The sequence below is a fragment of the Hemiscyllium ocellatum genome, chromosome 8 (genome assembly GCF_020745735.1).
Source record: "Hemiscyllium ocellatum isolate sHemOce1 chromosome 8, sHemOce1.pat.X.cur, whole genome shotgun sequence".
NCBI classification, from domain to species: domain Eukaryota; kingdom Metazoa; phylum Chordata; class Chondrichthyes; order Orectolobiformes; family Hemiscylliidae; genus Hemiscyllium; species Hemiscyllium ocellatum.
The window spans coordinates 112,636,104-112,657,104 of record NC_083408.1 but is presented as its reverse complement, the minus strand read 5'-3'; the positions used below and the strand labels follow the sequence as shown (position 1 = coordinate 112,657,104).

General features: G+C 42.6%; 1 protein-coding gene across 4 annotated transcripts in view; it reads left to right on the top strand.

Annotated features, from left to right (window-relative positions):
* dicer1 (dicer 1, ribonuclease type III) overlaps positions 1 to 21,001 on the top strand; it is a 179,553-nt gene that overhangs the window by 113,965 nt on the left and 44,587 nt on the right. For all 4 annotated transcript variants that reach the window (XM_060829478.1, XM_060829479.1, XM_060829480.1 and 1 more), the window contains exons 20-21: positions 10,188 to 10,370; positions 14,986 to 15,091. In XM_060829478.1, the coding sequence (XP_060685461.1) occupies positions 10,188 to 10,370; positions 14,986 to 15,091 (289 nt within the window). The remainder of the gene's footprint in view (positions 1 to 10,187; positions 10,371 to 14,985; positions 15,092 to 21,001) is intronic.

The following is a 21,001-nucleotide window of genomic DNA, read 5'->3' as shown; positions in this document are numbered from 1 at the left end:
TAGTATTCCTTCAGTGGAGTGTGGCAGAATGCACAATCTCATTCTCTCTCGTGCTCGCTTGCTCGCGCTCTCTCTCTCTTTTTGACATTCCTAATAGGTGGCTCCCAGCAAGTGTTCTCTACCAAAATCTTAGTAATGTACCTTTTCTTGAGGGTATTTTCCTAACATTTCTGTGCCAACAGAACTACTAGCTCCTAATTAATATTTATCTTTTAATCAATATAGATTTCCTAATCTCTTTCCCTTTTTTTATTCATTTGTGGATTCGGGCATCGCTGGCTGGTCAGCATTGATAGCCCATCCCTGTTTGCCCTTGGGAAGGTGGTTGTGAGCTGCCTTCTTGAATTGCAGTGCACTTGCTGTGGGTTGACCCACAGTGCCAGTAAGGAGGATATTCCAGGATTTTGATCCATTGACTGTGAAGGAACAATTGTAAATTTCCAAGTCAGAGTGGTGAGTGGCTTGGAGGGGAACTTGCAGTGGGTAGTGTTCCCAAGTAAGTTCTGCCTTTGTCCTTCTGGATGGAAGTGATCGTGGGTTTGGAGGGTGCTTAGATTAGATTTACTTAGTGTGGAAACAGGCCCTTTGGCCCAACGGGTCCACACCGACCCTCTGAAGAGCAGCCCACCCCCTACATTCCCCTACACTTACCCCTTCATCTAACACTATGGGCAATTTAGCATGGCCAATTCACCTAACCTGCACATTTTTGGACTGTGGGAGGAAGACTCCACACAGGCAGTTGCCCGAGGTGAGAATTGAACCCGGGTCTCTGGGGCTGTGATGCAGCGTGCTAGCCACTGTGCTGCCCCACTTTTTCTATTAAAATGATAATAGCAAAGTGCTGTCTAAGGATCTTTGAAATTCTGCAGTGCATCTTTTAGATGTACTGAGCACCAGTGGTAGAAGGATTGAATGTTTGTAGATGTGGTGCCAGCCACCTGGATGGTGTCAAGTTTCTTGAGTTTTGTTGGAGCTGCACCCATCCAGCCAAATGGGGAGTGTTCCATCACACTCCTGACTTGTGCCTTGTCGATAATGAATAGAATTTGGAGTGCGATGAAGTAAGTCACTTGCCATAGTATCCCTAGTCTCTGAACTGCTCTTGTAGCCGCTGTGTTTTATGTGGTAAGTCCAGTTGAGTTTCTAGTCAATGGTAACCCCAAGAATGTTGACGATGGGGGATTCAGTGACGGTAATATCGTTAATGTCAAGGGACGGTGATTAGAGTGTCTCTTATTAGTGATGGTCGTTGTCTGGCATCTGTGTGATGCAAATGTTACTTGCCACTTGGCCCAAGCCTGAATATTGTCCAGATCTTTGTTTATTTGAGTACGGACTGCTTCAGCATCTGAGGAGTTGCGAATGGTGCTGAATACTGTACAATCATCGGCGAATGTCCCCATTTCCGGCCTTATGACAGAGGGCAAGTCATTGATGAAGCAGCTGAAGGTTGTTGTGCCTAGGACACTACCCTGAGGGGCACCTGCAGAGATGTCCTGGAGCTAAGATGACACAACCACAACCATCATCTTTTATGGCAGGTATGACTAACCAGTGGAGTGTTTGCCCTGATACCCACTGATTCCAGTTTTGCCAGGGCTCCTTAATGCTGTATTTGGTCAAATGCGGCCTTGATGACAAGAGTTGTCACTCTCACCTCACCTCTGGAATTCAGCTCTTTTGTCCATGTTTGAACCAAGGCTGGAACGAGATCAGGAGTTGAGTGGCCCTGCTGGAACCCAAACTGGGTGTCACTGAGCAGGTTCTTGCTGAGTAGGTGCTGCTTGATAGCACTGTTGATGACTCCTCCCATCACTTTTTACTGATTAAGTAGACTGGGCGGAATTTGGCCATGTTGGATTTGTCATGTTTCTTGTGTACAGGACATACCTAGGCAATTTTCCTCATTGTCAGGTAGGTGCCAGTGTTATAACTGGAAGAGCTTGGCTAGGGAAGCAGCAAGTTCTGGAGCGCACATCTTCAGTACTATTGCCACAATATTATCAGAGCCCGTCGTCTTTGCAGTATACAGTGTCTCCAGCTGTTTCTTGATATCATGTGGAGTGAATCAAATTGGCTGGAGACTAGTATATGTGACGCTGGGGATCATTGGAGGAGCTTGAGATGGATCATCCACTCAACACTTCTGGCTAAAGACTGTTGCGAATGCATCAACCTTACCTTTTCCACAACAATCTGTTGCTTGGACAACTTCCCTTGAGCCATAGTCATACAACATTGAAAAGACTTGGCCATGCTGACCAGACATCTCCATCTGACCCATTTTGCAGCATTTGACCAATCTCCCTCTAAATCTTTCCTATTTGTTTTCCCATCCAGATGCCTTTTAAATATTATAAATGTACCTGTCTCAACCACTTTGTGACAGTTTGTTCCATGCACACACTCCCCTCTGCAGGAAAAGATACCCCAGAGGTCCTTTTTAAATCTTTCCTCTTTCACCTTAAATTTATGCTCTCTAGTTTTAGACTGCTCTACCTAGGAAAAAGACCATGGCTATTGACCCTGTCCATGTCCCTCGTAATTTTGTAAACCTATATACGATCACCCCTTAGCTCCAAGGAAAGTAGCCCCAGCCTATTCAACCGCTCCCTATAACACTCAAACCCTGCAGTCCCAGCAACATCCTTTTAAGTCTTTTCTGCACCCCCTCAATTTTAACAACACCCTCCCTATAGAAGGGTGACCAGAATTGAACACTCATTCTAAAAGAGGCTTCACCAATGTCCTGTGCAGCTGCAACATGACATCCCAGCTCTATGCACTGACCAATAAAGGCAAGCATGTCAAATTCCTTATTCATCCCCCTGTCCACCTGTGACTCAATTTTCAAGGAACAATGCACCTGCACGCCTGGGTCTCTTTGTTCAGCAACATTCCCCAGAAGTCTGTCATTAACCACATAAGTTCTGCTTTGGCTTGCCTTACCAAATAGTAACACCTTGCATTTATCTAAATTAAATTCCATCTGCCATTCCTCGGCCCATCTGATCAAGGTCACATACCCTGAGAGAAACTTCTTCACTGTCCACCACACCATCCTATTTTGGTGCCATCTGCAAACTTTCTAACCAAATCTCTTATTTGCATCCAAATCATCTATCTGAACAGTGAAAACCAGTGGATTCCTGTGGCACACTGCAGGCCAGTGAAAAGCAACCCCCTGCCACTACCCTCTGTTTCCTATCTTCAAGCTAATTTTGTATCCAATTGATTAGCTCCACCAGGATTGAACCTTAGTAACCAGTTTACCATCCAGAACCTTGACAAATGCTTTGCTAAAGATCACATAGACAGCATCTAGTACTCTGCCTTCATCAGTCATCTTTGCCATCTCTTCAAAAGGCTCAGTCAAGTTAGTGAGAGCCTATTTCCCATGCACAAAGCCATGTTGACTATCCCTGATCAGTTCTTGTCTTTCCAAATGCATGTAAATCCTTTCTCTCAGAATCCCCTCTGACAATTTACCTGCCACTGACCTAAGGCTCACCAGTCTCTCGTTCCATGGCTTTTCCTTACAGCCTTGCTTAAAAAATGGCATCACATTAGCCACCCTCTAGTCTTCTGGCACTCACCTGTGGCTGTCGTTGATACAGATACTTCTGCCAGGGGCCTCGCAACCTCTTCCCTTTGGGAAACACCTGATCAGAGCCAATAAGCTATGCATCTTTTCCAATTGTTTCAATTGTAATTATCTAAAGTGTAATTTGTATTTAAACAGGGTGCCCTAGAGCAGAGGGTACTTGACCCTTTTCTGATCTTTGCTTCATCTTTTTATTTCTTAATGCTACATTACAGTATGACACCAAGAGACAGTCATACAGCACAGAAGCAGACCCTCCTAGTCCAACCAGTCCATGCCGAACATAATCCCAAACTAAACTAGCCTCATTTGCCTGCTTGTGGCCCATATTCCTTCAAACCTTTCCTATTTGTGTACTTATCCAAGTCTCTCTTAAACCTTGTACCTATATCCATCGCTTTCTCAGGAATTCATTCCATATACATGCCACCTTCTGTGTAAAATTGTTTGCCCCTCATGTCTTTAAATCTCTCTCCTCTCACCTTAAAAATGTACCCCTGTAGCTTTGAAAGCCTGCATGCTAGGGAAAAGGCACCTACCATTAATCCTATTTATACCTTATGATTTTAAAAACCTCTAAGGTCACCCCTCAACCTGCTACACTCCAGTGAGAAAAGTCACAGCTGTGTAGACTTTCTTTATAACTCAAACCTTCTATACCTGGCAACATGCTAGTAAGTCTTTGCTGAACCCTGTCGAGCTTAATAATATCCTTCCTATAACTGTTTGTCCGGACTGGACGCAGTACTCTAGAAGAGTTCTGACAATGTCCTGCACAACCTCAACATGAATTCCCAATTCCTATAGTCCAAAGGACTGAGCAATGAAGGCAAGTGTGCTCAATGTCTTTTTAACCATCCTGACTATATGTGATGCAAACAGTCTGAATTATGTACCTGAACCTCTGTTGTGCAACCCTACCTAATGCCCTATCATTACTTGTAAAAGTCCTATCCCTGTTTGTTGTACCAAAATATGTTTATCCAGATTGAATGCCATCTGCTATTTTTCAACCCGTTGGCCCATTTGACCAAGATCCCTTTGTAATCTTAGAAAATTAGATTAGATTACTTAGTGTGGAAACAGGCCCTTCAGCCCACCAAGTCCACACCGACCCGCCAAAGCGAAACCCACCCATACCCCTACATTTGTCCCTTACCTAACACTACGGGCAATTTAGCATGGCCAGTTCACCTGACCTGCACATCTTTGGATTGTGGGAGGAAACCGGAGCACCTGGAGGAAACCCACGCAGACACGAGGAAAACATGCAAACTCCACACAGTCAGTCACCTTTTACTTTTACTTGGAATTACTTTTACTGCCTTCAGTAGCACCAATTTTGATATCATCTACGAACTTACCAATCATGCCTTCTGTATTCTCATCCAAATTATTTACGCAAGTGACAAACAAAAATGGATCTAAAACCATCCCAGTGGAACATTGCTAATGATAGGCCCCCAGTCTGAAAAGCAACCCTCCATCACTATTGTCTCCTGTTGTTAAGCAATTATGTATCCAATTGGTAGGCCCACCCGGAATCTTGTGTGACCTAACTTTACTAATTATTCTACCTTGTGGAACTTTGTCAAAGGCTTTACTAAAGTCCATGTAAACAGCAGCAACTGTTCTGTCCTCATCAATCCTTGTTAACTTCCTTAAAAAACTCAATCAAGTGGAATACTATTTCCCTTACGTAAAGTCATGCTGATTATCCCTAATCAACTTTGTTCCTCTCTAAGTGTCTATAAATCCTATCTTTAAAATCACCTCCAATAATATGCCAGGTAAAAACAATGACTGCAGATGCTGGAAACCAGATTCTGGATTAGTGGTGCTGGAAGAGTACAGCAGTTCAGGCAGTATCCGAGGAACAGTGCTCCTTGGATGCTGCCTGAACTGCTGTGCTCTTCCAGCACCACTAATCCAGAATCTAATAATATACCCACAACCACTGTTAGACTCTCAGGTCTGTAGTTCCCTGGTTTTCCTTACAATGCTTCTTAAACAAAGGCACAACTTTAGCCACCCTCCAGTCATCACGCCATTTCACCCACAGTGATAGATGATGCAAATATTTTTGCAAGGGACCTGACAATTTCCTCCCTTACTTCCCACAATGTTCTGGGATACATTAAGTCAGGTCCAGGAGATTTATCCACCTTTATTTTCTCAAAAGACCTCCAGGGTTTCCTCTTCTGTAATGTGAACTATTCTTATTGATATCTCTGCATTCTCTAGCTTCCACTTCTTTCTCCACAAACTGGAATGAAATATTCATTTTAGTATTCTCCAGGTCCTGGAGTTCAACACAAAGACACCCTCCTTGATCTTTAAGGGGCCCTGTCCTCCAAGTTACCCTCTTGCTCTTAATATACAGTACACCATCCTTTATCTGAAATCCGAAAAACTCAGAAATCTGAAGTTGATCTTGTGAAGCTTATATCTCCATAATTTTGTTTGGCATGCAAGCAGTGAACCCACTCGACCCCCGTGACTCAGATGTAACATGGCGGCATGGCCCAGCACTAGTAGGCCTCAATTCTGTCTCTGGGCTCGTAGTACTCACAGGTGCATTTGCTGTTTGGTAAGATTTTTTAAATTTCATGTTAAACTGTCACTTATTCCAAAATCTGAACAACTCTGAATTCCGAAAACCAGCTGGCCCTGAGGGTTTTGGATAAAGGATTTTGTACTTGTACAGGTAGAATCTCTTTCTACTATCTTTCATCTTATCTGCCGATGCTATGTCATATCCTCTCTTGTTTTCCTGATTTCTTTCTTAAGAATGCTCTGTACACTCTACATTGATTTTAGAGATTTATTTGAATCAAATTGTTGATATTTGAAATAAGATTTTTTTTAAACTGTTGACTAGAACGTCAATATCTTTCGTGATCCATTATTCCTTAATCTTATCAGCCTTACTCTTCACTGCAACAGAAACATAATGTCTCTGAATTCTTGTCATCGCATTCTTGACAGCCTCCCACTTGTCAGATGTCCTTTTTACTGCAAACAGTCCAATCAACTTCTGAAAGATTATGTCTCATGCCTATTAAAGTTTACCTTACTCCAATTAAAGACTAACTTTTATGGAAGGCTTATCCTTTTCTGTACTATTTTGAAGCTAATAAAATTATGATTGCTGGACCCAAAATGTTCCCCTACTTCAGTCATCTGCCCTACCTTATTGCCCAAAACGAGGTCAATTTAGTGCCTTCTGTATTAGGATCATCCACACCCTGATAAATTTGAACATATTTGACAAATACTTCACCATCCAAACCTTTTAACACTACTGTAGCCCCAGTCAATGTTTGGAAAATTAATATCCCCATCATTACCAATTTATTGTGCTTGCTTATATCTGAGATCTCCCTATATATTTGTTTCTCAATTTCCCTTTGACTATTGGGGGAGTCTATAGTACAGTCCCAGCAGGATGATCAATCTCTTCACATTTCTAATTTCATATATTTTCACTAAAAGATTTTTCAGAAATATCTTCTCTAGTTACAGGAGTAGTATATTTTTAAATCAAAGAATGCCACTCCACTCCTTTTTAGCCTCCCTTCTCCTTCCTTTAGCATCTAAAACGCAGAGCATTGAGCTGCCAGTCCTGACAGGAGGCTAAGGAAATTCGGTATGTCCATAAGGACCCTCACCAACTTTTACAGATGCACTATAGAAAGCATTTTATCTGGATGCGTTACAGCTTGGTACAGCAAGTGTTATGCTCAGGACCAGAGGAAACTGCAGAAGATTGTGAACACAGCCCAGACTATCCATCTGTTGACTCCATTTACACTTCTCATTGCCATAGAAAGGCAGCCAACATCGTCAAAGACCCCTCCCACCTAGGTTATAATTTCTTCTAACCATGGATAAGATATACATGCATTGGGAAAGACAGGATTTCATTCGGAATAGTCACCATGGCATTGTGCGTAAGAGATCATGCATCACAAATTTGTTAGAGTTCTTTGAAGTGACCACGAAGACTGATGAGGGCAGGGCAGTAGATGTAGTGTATATGGATTTCAGTAAGGCTTTTGATAAGGTTCCACATGGTAGGCTGCTCTGGGATGTTAGATAGCATAGAATCCAGGGAGAGCTGACAAGTTAGATAAATAATTGGCTTGATGAAAGAAGTAGACTGTAATATTGGAAGGATGCTTGTCAGATTGGAGGCCTGGAGTCCCTCAGAGGTCAATGCGAGGCTCGTTGCTGTTTGTTATCTATGTCAGTGATTTGGATGAGAATGTACAAGGCATGATTAGTAAGTTTGCAGATGACACTAAAATAGGCGGTATTGTGGACAATCAGGACAGTTATCAGAAACAATACAGCAGGACCTTGATCAACTGGGGAAGTGGGCTGGTAAATGGCAAATGGAGTTTAACATGGTGTTGCATTTTGGAAAGTAAAATGGAGTTTCATGGTGAATGGTAGCACTTTAAGGAGTGTAGTAGAACAGAAGGACCTTGGAGCACGGTTCTCTGAAAGCGGAGTCACGGGTAGACAGGGCAGTGAAGAAGGTTTATGATACACTGGCTGCCTTCAATCAGGGCATTGAGTATAGAAGTTGGGAGTTTATGTTGCAGTTGTACAGGATGCTGGTGAGGCAGCACTTGGGAGTATTGTTTGGTTTTGGTCACCTGGCTATAGGAAGGATGTTATTAAACTGGAAGGAGTGCAGAAGAAATTTACATGGATGTTGCCAGGACTCAATGGTCTGAGTTATAGGAAGAGGTTGGACAAAGCTAGGACCTTTTCCTTTTGAGCGTAGGAGACAGAAGTGTATAAGATCATGAGGCAAGGATAGGGTGAATGCACTCAGTCGTTTTCCCAGGGTTGGGGAATCGAGGACTGGAGGGCAACAGTTAAAGGTTAGAGGGGAAAGAATAAAAGGGAACCTGAGGGGCAACTTTTTTACACCGAGATAATGGAATGAGCTGCCAGTGGAAGTGGTCGAGGCAGGTATATTAACAACATTTGAAAGGCATTTGGACGATACATGGTTAGGAAAGGTTTAGAAGGGTATGGGCCAAGTGCAAGAAAATTGAGTCACCGTGACTGGACATTTTGATTGGACTAGACCAGTTAGGGCCGAAGGGCCTGTCTCCATTCTGTCGGATTTTGACTCTTCCGTCAGGCAGAAGATAGAAACCTGAAACACACGTACCAACAGGTTCAAGAACAGCTTCTTCTCCGTTGTTGTTAGATTTCTGAATGGACCTCAAGTTTCTAAACTGATGTTGATCTTTTTGTACACCACCTTTGCAGCCCTAACTTTGTATTTCTTGTTTTGTTCAATCACCCTATGATCTTTGTGTCTTTGCATGTTATGATATGCTGTACTACATGCAGGACAAAACTTTTTGTTGTACAAGGTACATGTGACAATAATAAATCATATCAAATCAATTCCATATTTCTAAATATGCCTTGAGTTCATTACTGAACAATACATCACTTCTTCTGCCATTGATTTATCTCCATTAGCCTTTTGTTCCTTCCCCCATTTGAGCAGTGGGAGTAAACCAGAGATTACTACTTTTAAGATTCTATTTCTAATCTTCTACCTCACCTCTTAAATTCAATCTGTAAAGCTTTGATCTTTTCCCTAAAAACGTCATTCCTACCGTGTGCGATAATTTCCAGCTTCTCAATCTCTCGTGTAACAGTTTGCTTGAAATATTTAGAGGTGTCCTTAATCCTAGCACCAGGAAAGCAACATACCATCCTAAATTTACACTTACGGCTGCAGAATCGCCAGTCTGTGCTCCTTACAGGAGAGTCCCCTATAGCAGTTATTCTATTAAATTGTGTCAAATGCTGTCTACCATAGAATCGTTTCTGGCGTCCAATAGCTGACCATTCCTTCCAGTTGTTATCTAAGACTTCATCACTAAGCTGATGTGCGGTGCAATTTGATCATTTTAAGTCTTATTAATTATGCCAATGTGTCCACAACTGAAATCTGATGATGCTACAGAAATGCAACTTGTTGATAAATTCTTTTTCTATGTTGGTTCTCAACAATGTAAGCTGAAAATGTGTTGCTGGTTAAAGCGCAGCAGGTCAGGCAGCATCCAAGGAACAGGAAATTCGACGTTTCGGGCAAAAGCCCTAACTTTAACAAATTTTTCTAAAGCTGCTTTGGGCTTTCTCAGACTTATCTAACTTTTTTAAAAAAATTACTTGTTGAAGGATTTTTGACATTGCTGGCTAGACCAACATTTACGGCCCATCCCTAATGGCCCTTGAGACAGTGGTGTTGAGCTGCATTTTTGAACGACATGCAGTCTGTGGGGGTGTGGCTACGCCCATAGGAAGTCAGTTCGATGATTTTGATGCACTGTCAGTGAAGGAATGGTAATGTAGATCCAAGTCAGATGATGTGTGATTGGAGGCAATTTGTGGGTGGTGGTGGTCTCGTTTCTGCTGCCCTTGACCTTCTAGGCAGTGGTGGTTTTGGGTTTGGAAGGTGCTATTGAAAAGGCCTTGTAGAGTTGATTCTCATTCAGAAAACTTGATGTAGTTTGAACTGTGATTTCTGTTTTGCCCACAGATATCGAAATTTTGACCAGCCTCATCGCTTCTATGTGGCTGATGTGTACACCGATCTCACACCTCTCAGTAAATTTCCTTCCCCTGAGTATGAAACATTTGCAGAGTATTACAAAACCAAGTACAATCTTGATTTGACCAACCTGAACCAGCCTTTGCTGGATGTGGACCACACATCATCCAGGTAAGAATATCATGCTAAGTCACTTGGTATTTTCTTTCTGAAATTGTGTAGAGACATTATGCTTGTGTGTCTTAAAGAGCCCTTTGGAGCCACCCAGTGGCTGTATAATGGTATGATAATGATTTTTAAAAACTTAAACACCCCTTCTTTCGTCCTGACGTTGCAGATACATTCGAAGAGACAGGCAGGTCTGTTATGCTAACAGCATTTCTGTATGTTCCTCACCCAGTAGTCACTGGTTTGTGAGCCCATACCTCTAGTCTCTGCACACAAATTAATTGGACTTCCCCCACCTCTTCCCCACATTCCTGCCAATTTTTTGTTTATCTAGTTCTGCACAAATTCTGCTATTGTCTCCATTAGCACTTAGACAGCGTATTCTAAATCCTAACCAGTTTATGCGTTGGCGTAACTCATTTGAGTTCTGAGGTGTACCTGGCACCAAAAATTGCTGTAGGCATCTGTGATTTGCTAAACTTAAGTGCCTGACTTCAGTGGCAGTGGTTGAAATGATGGGGAGAGAATCCTCCTTGGCTGAGTCACTGTAGAGAATGCTACAGTACAGAAAAGGAGAGCATTGAGCCCACCAAAGCCTGTGCCATTTTTTTGCAAGTTTGTCAAATAATCTCATTCGACTGTGCTTTCATTTTCATCTTGGAACCTTTGCAGTTATTTATTCAGTTTTCTTTTGAAAGTTACATTTGAATCTGCTTCCATCACACACTCGGACAATGTGCTCTGGGTCTCTAAATGCTACAAAACGTTCAACTTATTTAGTGACTTTTTTTTTGGAACCCTTTTTCTGATGTGAGCTTTAGAAAGGGGCTCCTCCTGTGGCACATTGGGATGTGACCAACATGCCTTAGATCGAGAAGTGTTGGAGTAACCAATCTAATTGTAGTTGGGGCTACCATTAGTCAGTGCAAAAAGTTTGAATGGGGAGGGAAATATTCCAGGGTACCTACTGTGTTGCTGCCTTCTGCTTGTCTGTCCATGTGAGCGTTTCATAAGTACTACACTTTCTACAGTAGTAGATGTTGAATTGCTAAAGTTACAAAGCTAGCTTTTCCTGGTGCCTCCATTTTGAGGCATAAGCAAGATCAGTAACTCTGATTACAAGGATTTGTTTGCAATGAACTCCATCAAAGTACTAGTGTTCTATTGAGGGGAGGGGGAAATGATCAGCCGAAGCTGCTTGAGTTGTTGTGAGTCTCCAAATAGTTCATTAGAATGGGAGATGTTTAGGTTTGGAGCAGTCCATTTACCCATCTCGATACGCAGGTCAGGATTTCTTTAGCTGAAAACTTCAGAACCAGCTATATTTAAGATAAAGGATAGTTGTGGCTTCTTGATAAGAGTCCATTCGGGCCTTTTGGAATGAGAGCTTCACTTGGCCCAAATGAATATGTAGACACAGCTGAGTCTGGGCCTCTGGGTCCAAATACTTTTAGGTCCACTTGGGCCAAACGAAGTGTTTTTCCAAAGGGCCTGAACTCAGCATGTCTATAAGTCTATTTGGGTGGTCTTTGAAAAGGCCTTCAGTTTTTAGATCTTTTTGGTTTTCAGGCATTCAGACAAAGGATACCTGATATGTACCTGCATTAGAGGCAGAATAGTCAAAGTTCACTAAACTGGTACCTGGGGTGTGTAGTGAATAAATTGAGTGAAGAATGAGTTGCTCGATAAAATATAGAAGCTTCTGAAGAAACTTGATAGGGTAGATACAAACAGGTTGTTAGAGCTGGCTGGGAAATCTAGAACGCTTGGGTCGGGTGGGGTAGTGCCATGGGGGGCTTAATCTCTGCTAAAGAGTCATCATTTTGATGAGAAATGTGTTCACTCAAAAGGTTATATATCTTCAGAATTTTTTAATCCAAAGTTAGTTGCTCCTCCATTTTTAACTGCATTTAAGGCAAGAGTATACAGAATTTGAACTCTTGGGGAATGAAGAGGTATGGTGACTGAGAAAGTTGAAGCCCATGATTAGTCATGTTTGTATTGAAGGATGGCATATGCTCAACAGGCTGAGTGGTCTGCAAATCTGTCGCTTGTGGCAAGTGACAGAATTTTTAAATAGAGGATATCTTGGCCTTTTTTCATTCCAAGATGGGCTTAAATATCGCAACCACCCACAAGACAGAATGTTTCTTCATTTATTCTAGGATTGCCTGCCCAATTTTGATGCTATTATTTGTTGCATTGTGCAGAGTATGATGTATACAGTATCTGCACACATTTAAAGAATGTCTCAACTAGCACAATTGTTTCCTGTTAACTTTGGATTTTGAGTTTTTTTAAATTCGTGGGATGTAAGCATTGCTGGCTGAGCCAGCATTTAATGTCCACCCTTAGTTGCCCTTAACAAGCCACTGAATGGCTTGTTAGGTCATTCCAGAGGCAATTAAGGTTCACCACATTTCTGTTGGTCTGACGTTAGTCCAGACAAGGTAAGGATAGCAGTTTCTTTCCTTAACATACATTAATGGATTAGTGAGAGAGAATGGACTGACTTAAGATAGTCAACATGGATTTGTACAGGGGAGATCTTGTGTCTCAAATTTGATTGAGATATTGAGGAAGTGAAGCAGATGATTGAGGATAAGACAGTGGATGTTTCCTATGTGGACTTCAGTAAAGCATTTCACAAGAACATCAACTGTGGATTCATGGTCATCATGAGACTTTTAATTCCAGATTATTTTGATATTGAATTCAAATTCCACCATCTGCTGTGGCGGGATCTGAACCCAGCTCCCCAAAGCAAACCATTACTTAGGTTTCTGGACTAACAATCTAGTGCTAGTGATGTGACTTAATCTTCTGGATTAACATATGTGATTTGCAGTGAGTTGGTAGGTTGGATACAAAATTGAAAAACGTGTTGCTGGAAAAGCGCAGCAGGTCAGGCAGCATCCAAGGAGCAGAAGAATCGACGTTTTGGGCATAAGTGCTTTTTCCAGCAACACATTTTTTCAGCTCTGATCTCCAGCATCTGCAGTCCTCACTTTCTCCTGGATACAAAATTGGCTTGGTCATAGACAGAGGATTGTTGTGGAGGGGTATTTTCTGACTAGAAGTCTGTGACCAATGGTGTTCCACAAGAATCAATGTGATACTTCTGTTTGTAACGTTTATAAATGATTTGGATGAAAATATAGGTGGTCTGATTGGTAATTTTGCAGTCAACATGAAAATTGGTGGAGCTGTAGATAATGAGGAAGGTTGTCAAAGTGTACAACAGGCCATAGATCAGTTGGAAAGTTAGGCAGAGCGATGGCAGATGGAGCTTAATGTGGTCAAATGTGAAGCATTGTATGTAGGAGTAAACAGTTAAATGACCAGACCCTTGGGGCAACAGTGTTGTGAGAGTGGCAACACTAAGTGATAAAGAAGGCATATGGCATATACCTTAATCAGTGGGGATCTTGATTTTAAAAATGGCGACCCTTGTTGCAGCTGTATAAGACTTTGTTTAGGTAACATTTGGAGTATATATGTAGTTCTGCCTATAGGAACAATGTGGAGGCTTTAGAGTGTGTGCAAAAGAGGTTTATCAGGAGTGGAGTGTGATGTGGAGGTGTTGGTGATAGTACTGGGGTGGGCAAGGTCAGAAGTCACACTATATCAGATTTTAGTCCAACTGGTTTATTTGAAATCTTAAAACTTTCAGCACTGCTTCTTTGTCAGGTGAAGTGAAGAAAAGCACACAGGCTTCTAATTTATCGGCGGAGAGATCAAAAGATCGAACAAATGGTGTGAGTGGAGTATCAACAGGCTGAATAATAAGTCTATAGGTAATCAAAAGTGTCAGATGGTGTAAGTAAAGTGTTAACAGCTGAACAGCTCATGAAGGAATGGTCAATAATCTGATTGAGGCAGAGGGACAATTACAAAATAGGATTGGAGTGCATAAAGAGGGGTTGGGCAAACTTGCATTGTTTTTACTTGAGTGATGGAGGCTGAGGGATAGAAGTATATAAGATGGAGAGATATGGGTAAGGTGGATAGTTTTTTTTTCCCCTCAAATACTACAGGCATAGCTTTAAGGTGGGGGGATTTAAAGGAGATCTGAAGGTTGTTTTTACAGAGGGTAGTAAGTGTTTGGAAGACTTTGCAAGGGAGGAAGCAGAAGAGTAAGAGCAGATAAGATAGCAACATTTAAGAAGCATTTGGACCGACACCTGAACAGCCAGGGAATACAGGCAGATGGACCATGTACAGGTAGATGGGATTATTTAGAATGGCATCATAGTCGCTGCAGCCATGATGGCCAAAGGGCCTGGTCTTGTGCTCTATTGTGCTATGTTCTAGATGAGTTTTTACTGGAGTTGACAATGTGGTCATTATTAGACTTTTAACTCCAGAACATTCATTGAATTCAAATTCTACCTTGTGGAATTTCAATACTGGTCCCCAGAACATGACTAGCAATCCAGAGATGCCGGTAAAGAGGCAATACCATTTGGCCACTTATAAATATAACAACAAATTTTAATATATTCCAACTATTTTATAGCTTGCAGATTAGCAACCTGAATTTATAAATGTAAAATGAAGCTATGAAGGTTATGATCATTACTTGTAACTGGAATACCTATCTCCCTTTTTTTTTAAGACTGAACCTTTTAACCCCTCGACATTTGAATCAAAAAGGAAAGGCACTTCCTTTAAGTAGTGCCGAGAAACGCAAGGCCAAGTGGGAGAGTCTGCAAAACAAACAGGTAAGGTAGGCTGGAGTGAGATTTGTTTAATGACATGGCTGTGGATCAGGTTAGATGCTACCAGTGAATTTGGATTTTAAACTGATGGTTGTGGTTGGGAAAAGACTGAAATGTAGTTGAATTAGATCGTGCTCATTTTCAATGGTAAACCATTCAAACGGAATCTTTTTTCTTTCTTTCCCTGGATGAGGATATTGCTGACTAGGCTAGCAGTAATTGCCCAGAGGGCAGTTGAGAGTCAGCCGCATTGGTGGTCTGGAGTTGTATGTAGTCCAGACCAGATAAGGTTGGCGAGTTTCCTTCCCTAAAGGGCATTAATGAATTAGATGCATTTTTCCTGATAATTGACGATGAATTCCGGGTCATCATTATACTCTTAATTCCAGATTTTTTTCTTTGTCAAATTGAATTCCATTTCTACCGTCTGTCCTGAATTTGAATAGCAAAAATATAATGACCCAAGTAGGCCATGTACTTCCATTTGTCCGAATCCACAGAGTTGTTACTGAACAACACTGGGTGTTCTTGTGCCACATGGATTTTTTTTTAGATTAGATTACTTACAGTGTGGAAACAGGCCCTTCGGCCCAACAAGTCCACACCGACCCGCCGAAGCGCAACCCACCCATACCCCTACATTTACCCCTTACCTAACACTACGGGCAATTTTAGCATGGCCAATTCACCTGACCCGCACATCTTTGGACTGTGGGAGGAAACCGGAGCACCCGGAGGAAACCCACGCAGACACGGGGAGAATGTGCAAACTCCACACAGTCAGTCGCCTGAGTCGGGAATTGAACCCGGGTCTCAGGTGCTGTGAGGCAGCAGTGCTAACCACTGTGCCACCGTGCCGCCCACTGTGGCATTTCAAAATGATAGATCGCCACCTTCCTGAGTTTAGGGATGAGCAGCAAATAATGGCTTTGCCAGTCATGTCCACATACCATGAATTCGAACAATACAGCGCAAAACAAGCCCTTTGGCCCTCAATGTTGCGCCAACCTGTGAACTATTCTCAGCTCATTCCCCCAACACTATCCCATCATCATCCATGTGCTTTTCCAAGGATTGTTTAAATCTCCCTCATGTGGCTAAGTTAACTACATTGAAAGGTAGGACATTCCACACCCTTACCACTCTGGGTAAAGAACCTGCCTCTGATATCTGTCTTAAATCTATCACCCCTCAATTTGTAGTTATGCCCCTTGTTCAAGCTGACGTCAGCATCCTAGGAAAAAGACTTGCACTGTCTACTTTATCTAATCCTCTAATCATCTTGTGTGTCTCGATCAAATTCCCTCTTAGCCACCTTCTTTCCAATGAGAACAGACCCAAGTGCCTCAGCCTTTCCTCATAAGACCTTCCCACCAGACCAGGCAACATCCTGGTGAATCTCCTCTGCACTTTTTCCAATGCTTCCACATCCTTCCTGAAAAATGGAAACCAGAACTGTACACAATATTCCAAGTGTGGCCGTACTAGTATTTTGTATAGTTGCAGCTTGATATTGTGGCTCTGGAACTCAATCCCTCTACCAATGAAACCTAACACACCGTCTGCCTTGTTGACAGCACTATCAACCTGGATGGCAACTTTCAGGGATCTGTGTACATGGACTGCAAAATCTCTCTGCATATCCACTCTACCAAAAATCTTTCCATTGACCCAGTACTCTGCCTTTCTTTATTCTTCCCAAAGTGCATCACCTCACAATTAGCTGCATTGAACTCCATTTGACACCCCTCAGCCCAATTCTGCAGTTTATCCAAGGCCCCCCTGCAACTTGTAATATTCTTCCAAACTGTCCATTACTTCACTGACTTTAGTGTCATCTGCAAATTTACTAATCCATCCACTTATGCCTGCGTCTAAGTCATTTATAAAAATGACAAACAGTAGTGGTCCCAAAACAGATCCTTGTGGCACACCACTAGTAACCGAACTCCAGGCTGAATATTTTTCATCAACCACCATTCGCTGCCGCCTTTCAGAAAGCCGGTTTCTAATCCAAACTACTAATCACCCTCAATCCCATGCTTCTGCATTTTCTCCAACAGCCTACCATGTGGAACCTTATCAAAGCCTTACTGAAGTCCATGTATACCACGTCGACTACCCTACCCTCATCTACGTGCTTGGTCACCTTCTCAAAAACACTCAGTAAAGTTTGTGAGACATGACTTACCTTGACAAAACCATGTTGACTATCTGAAACCAGATTATTGCTTGCTAGATGATTATAAATCTTATGTCATATAATCCTTTCCAAAACCTTTCCTACAACAGAAGTAAATCTCACTGGTCTATAATTACCTTGGTCATCTCTGCTGCCCTTCTTGAACAAGGGCACAGCATTTTCAATCTTCTAGTCCTCTGGTACTACACCTGTAAACAATGACGACTCAAAGTTCCAAGCCAAAGTTTCTGCTATCTCCTTCCTAGAGAATCCTCAGGTAAATCCCATCCGACCCAGGGGACTTGTCTACTTTCACTCCTTCTAGAATTGTTAACACCTGTTCGTAACTAACCTCGATCCTTTCCAGTCTAATATTTCGTACCTCATTCTTCTCCTCTAGAATATTCTCCTTTCTTCTGAGTGAAAACCGATGAGAAATGTTCATTTAGCACCCCTCCGATCTCCACAGGGTCCACACTCGACTTCCCACTTCTGTCTTTGACTGACCCTATTCCTACCCTAATCATCCTTTTATTCCTCACATACCTATAGAAAGCTTTAGGGTTCTCCTTTATTCTATTTGCTAAAGACTGATCGTGTCCTCTTTGCTCCTCTTAACTCTGTCTTTAAATCCTTCCTAGCTGATGTGGAACTCTCCATCACCTCACCTGAACCATCTTGCCTCATCAACACGTAAGCCGCCTCCTTCTGCTTAACAAGAGATACAATTTCTGTAGTAAACCACAGTTCCCTTACCTTATCACTTCCTCCCTGCCTGACAGGGACATACCTATCAAGGACACACCTGCTCCACATTTCCATTGTCTGCATCTCCTGCATTTTGCTACCCCATTCTATGCATCCTAATTCTTGCCTTATCACATTATAATTGCCTTTGCCCCATCAATAACTCTTGACCTGTGGCATGTACCTATCCTTTTCCATCTCTAAACTAAAAGTAATTGAGCTATGGTCACTCTCTCCAAAGTGCTCCTCTACAACTAAAACAAACACCTGGCCCGGTTCATTACCAAGCACCAGACCCACTATGGCCTCCCCTCTTGTCGACCCTTCGATATACTGTGTCAGGAAACCCTCCTGTACATATTGGACAAAAACTGATCCATACGATGTGCTAGAGTTATAGCTTTTCCAGTCACTGTTGGGAAGTTAAAGTACCCCATAATGACTGCCCTTTCACTCCTACCCAGAATAATTTTGCCAATCCCCTCTCCCACCTCCCTGGAACTCTGCGGAGGCCTATATTAAAAATAACTCCAAGCAGTGTGAACTCTCCTCCCCTGTTTCTAACCTCAGTCCACACTACCTCAGTAGACAAGTCCTCGTCAAAAGTTCTTTCAGCCACCGTTGTACTATCCTTGACTAACAAGGCCACACCACCCCCTCTTTTCCCACCTTGTCCGTTCTTAATGAAAGATCTAAACCCTGGAATTTACAACATCCATTCCTCACCCTGCTCTATCCATGTCTCCAAAATGGCCACAACATCGAAGTCCCAGGTACCTATCCATGCTGCAAGCTCACCTACCTTATTTCGGATACTTCTGGCATTGAAGACGACGCACTTCAAACCACTTTGCTGTCTGCCAGCACATTCCTGTGACGGTGAAATCCTGTCCCTGATCTCCCTACTGTCATCCTCCTGTGCACTGCAACTACATTTCAGGTTCCTATCACCCTGCTGAGCAAATTTAAACCCACCTGAATAGCACCAGCAAATTTCCCACCCCGGGATATTAGTACCCCTCTGGTTCAAGTAAAGACTGTCCTGTTTGTACAGGTCCCACCTTTCCTCGAATGAGCCCCAATTATCCGAGTACCTGAAACCCTCCCTCCTGCACCATCCTTGCAGCCAGGTGCTCAGATGATATCTCTCCCTATTCCTTGCCTCGTTATCACATGGCATGAATAACAAACCAGAAATAACAACTCTTTGTTCTAGCTCTCAGCATCTACTCTAGCTCCCCGAAATCCTGCCTCATATCACTATCCATCTTTTGACCAATGTTGTTGGTACTTACATGGACAGCAACTTGAGGCTGGTCACCCTCTCCCTTCAGGACCCCAAAGATATGATCCGAGACATCACGAACCCTGGCACTTGGGAGGCAACACATCAACCATGAGTCTTCTTTGTTCCCAAGAAACCTTCTGTCTGACCCTCTAACTATTGAGTTCCCAATGGCTAACAGTCTCCTCCTTTCTCTCCTTCCCTTCTGTGCAGCAGGGTCAGGCTCTGTGCCAGAGACCTGGGCCCACTGCATACCCCTGCTAAGTTTCTCTTCCCCCTACCCCCCAACAGTATCCAAAACTGTATACATGTTTTTCAGGGGAATGACCATAGGGGATCCCTCCACTGATCTGTCTTTTTCCCCGCCCTCGAACAATTATCCCATTTTCTTCATGCCGAGGAGTAACTACTTCCCTGTAACTCTTATCTATCACAGCCTCTGCCTCCTGAATGATCCAAAGTTCATCCAGCTCCCGCTCCAGTTCCCTAACACCGTCTTGGAGGAGCGAGAGTTGGATGCACTTCCTGCAGATGGACTTGGATGGGACGCTAATGGCGTCCCTCACCTCAAACATCATGCAGGAGGAACATTCCTCTCCCTGCACTGCCATCCCTGCTAGTTCCCTAGTCACAAAGTTAAAAAGAAGGGATGCTTACCTGATGTGTCCCTGGTCTTTAAGGTTAGAGGAGGTGGTTGAGTGGGAGGTCCAACAAAGGTAGGGTCTCGGGTTTAGAAAACACTGACTTATGTAGCTGGACCGAAATAAAAAGTAGTAGTCCCTCCTTTCCCAGAAACCTCGGCTCTCTGATTTCAAATATAAAATCTCAAATCGGTGACTCGCCACTTCCAGCAGGCCACTGGTCCAAGCTCCCACTTTGAGTTGCTGCTGCCGCTGAAAAACAGAAATTGCAAGAGTTATGTAAACCCTGACCTCTTGTTTGTCTAGATTTATTTCTTGTTGCTTTCAGCGTCACTGTCCATATCTGAAAATGGATCAGAGTTGATTTGTCCCAGTGAGTTAGGTGTTAGCCAAGAATTGACATTTTACTACTTGGAAAGAGGTCAAACAGTGCATCAAGCCAATGCCAGTTCTTAAAGCTGTTATTCACTTGTTTATTTTCGTGCCTTTTTAGATTTTATTTTTACCTCTTACCTCAAGTCTAGCATGGGTTGTGCTTCTACCACTGTTTCCAGGAGGGTATTCCACATCCTAACAACCTTTGACATTTTGAAAATAAACCAAACATGATTTTAATGATTTGTTTTATATTTATCTTGTTTGCTTACTGACTTCTCAAACAAGCGGGTGTAATTTTCTTTATATATTTGTAATCTTTGATCTTTTTGATCTCCTAACCTTAGATGCAGTATCCGTGTCCCTTGTCTTCATGCAAATAAGCCTTTCATCCTTACTGAGGTGGCTGGCTGCTTTTTAAAGTTTAGAGCGCCATGGATATAAAAATGGGAAGGTGTGATAAATAAGATAGTTAAAACCAGGAAAAGTGGAATCATTAGCTATTGGGGTCAAACTCTCCAATGGTTGGAGTCATACCTGAAATATAAGAAGATAGTCATGGTTGTTAGAAGTCAGTCATCTCAGCTCCAGGACATCTCTGCAGGGGTTTCTCAGTGCCCTATGCTCAACCGTCTTTGGGTGCTTCATCAAAGACCTTCCCTCCATCATAAGGAGAGAAGTGG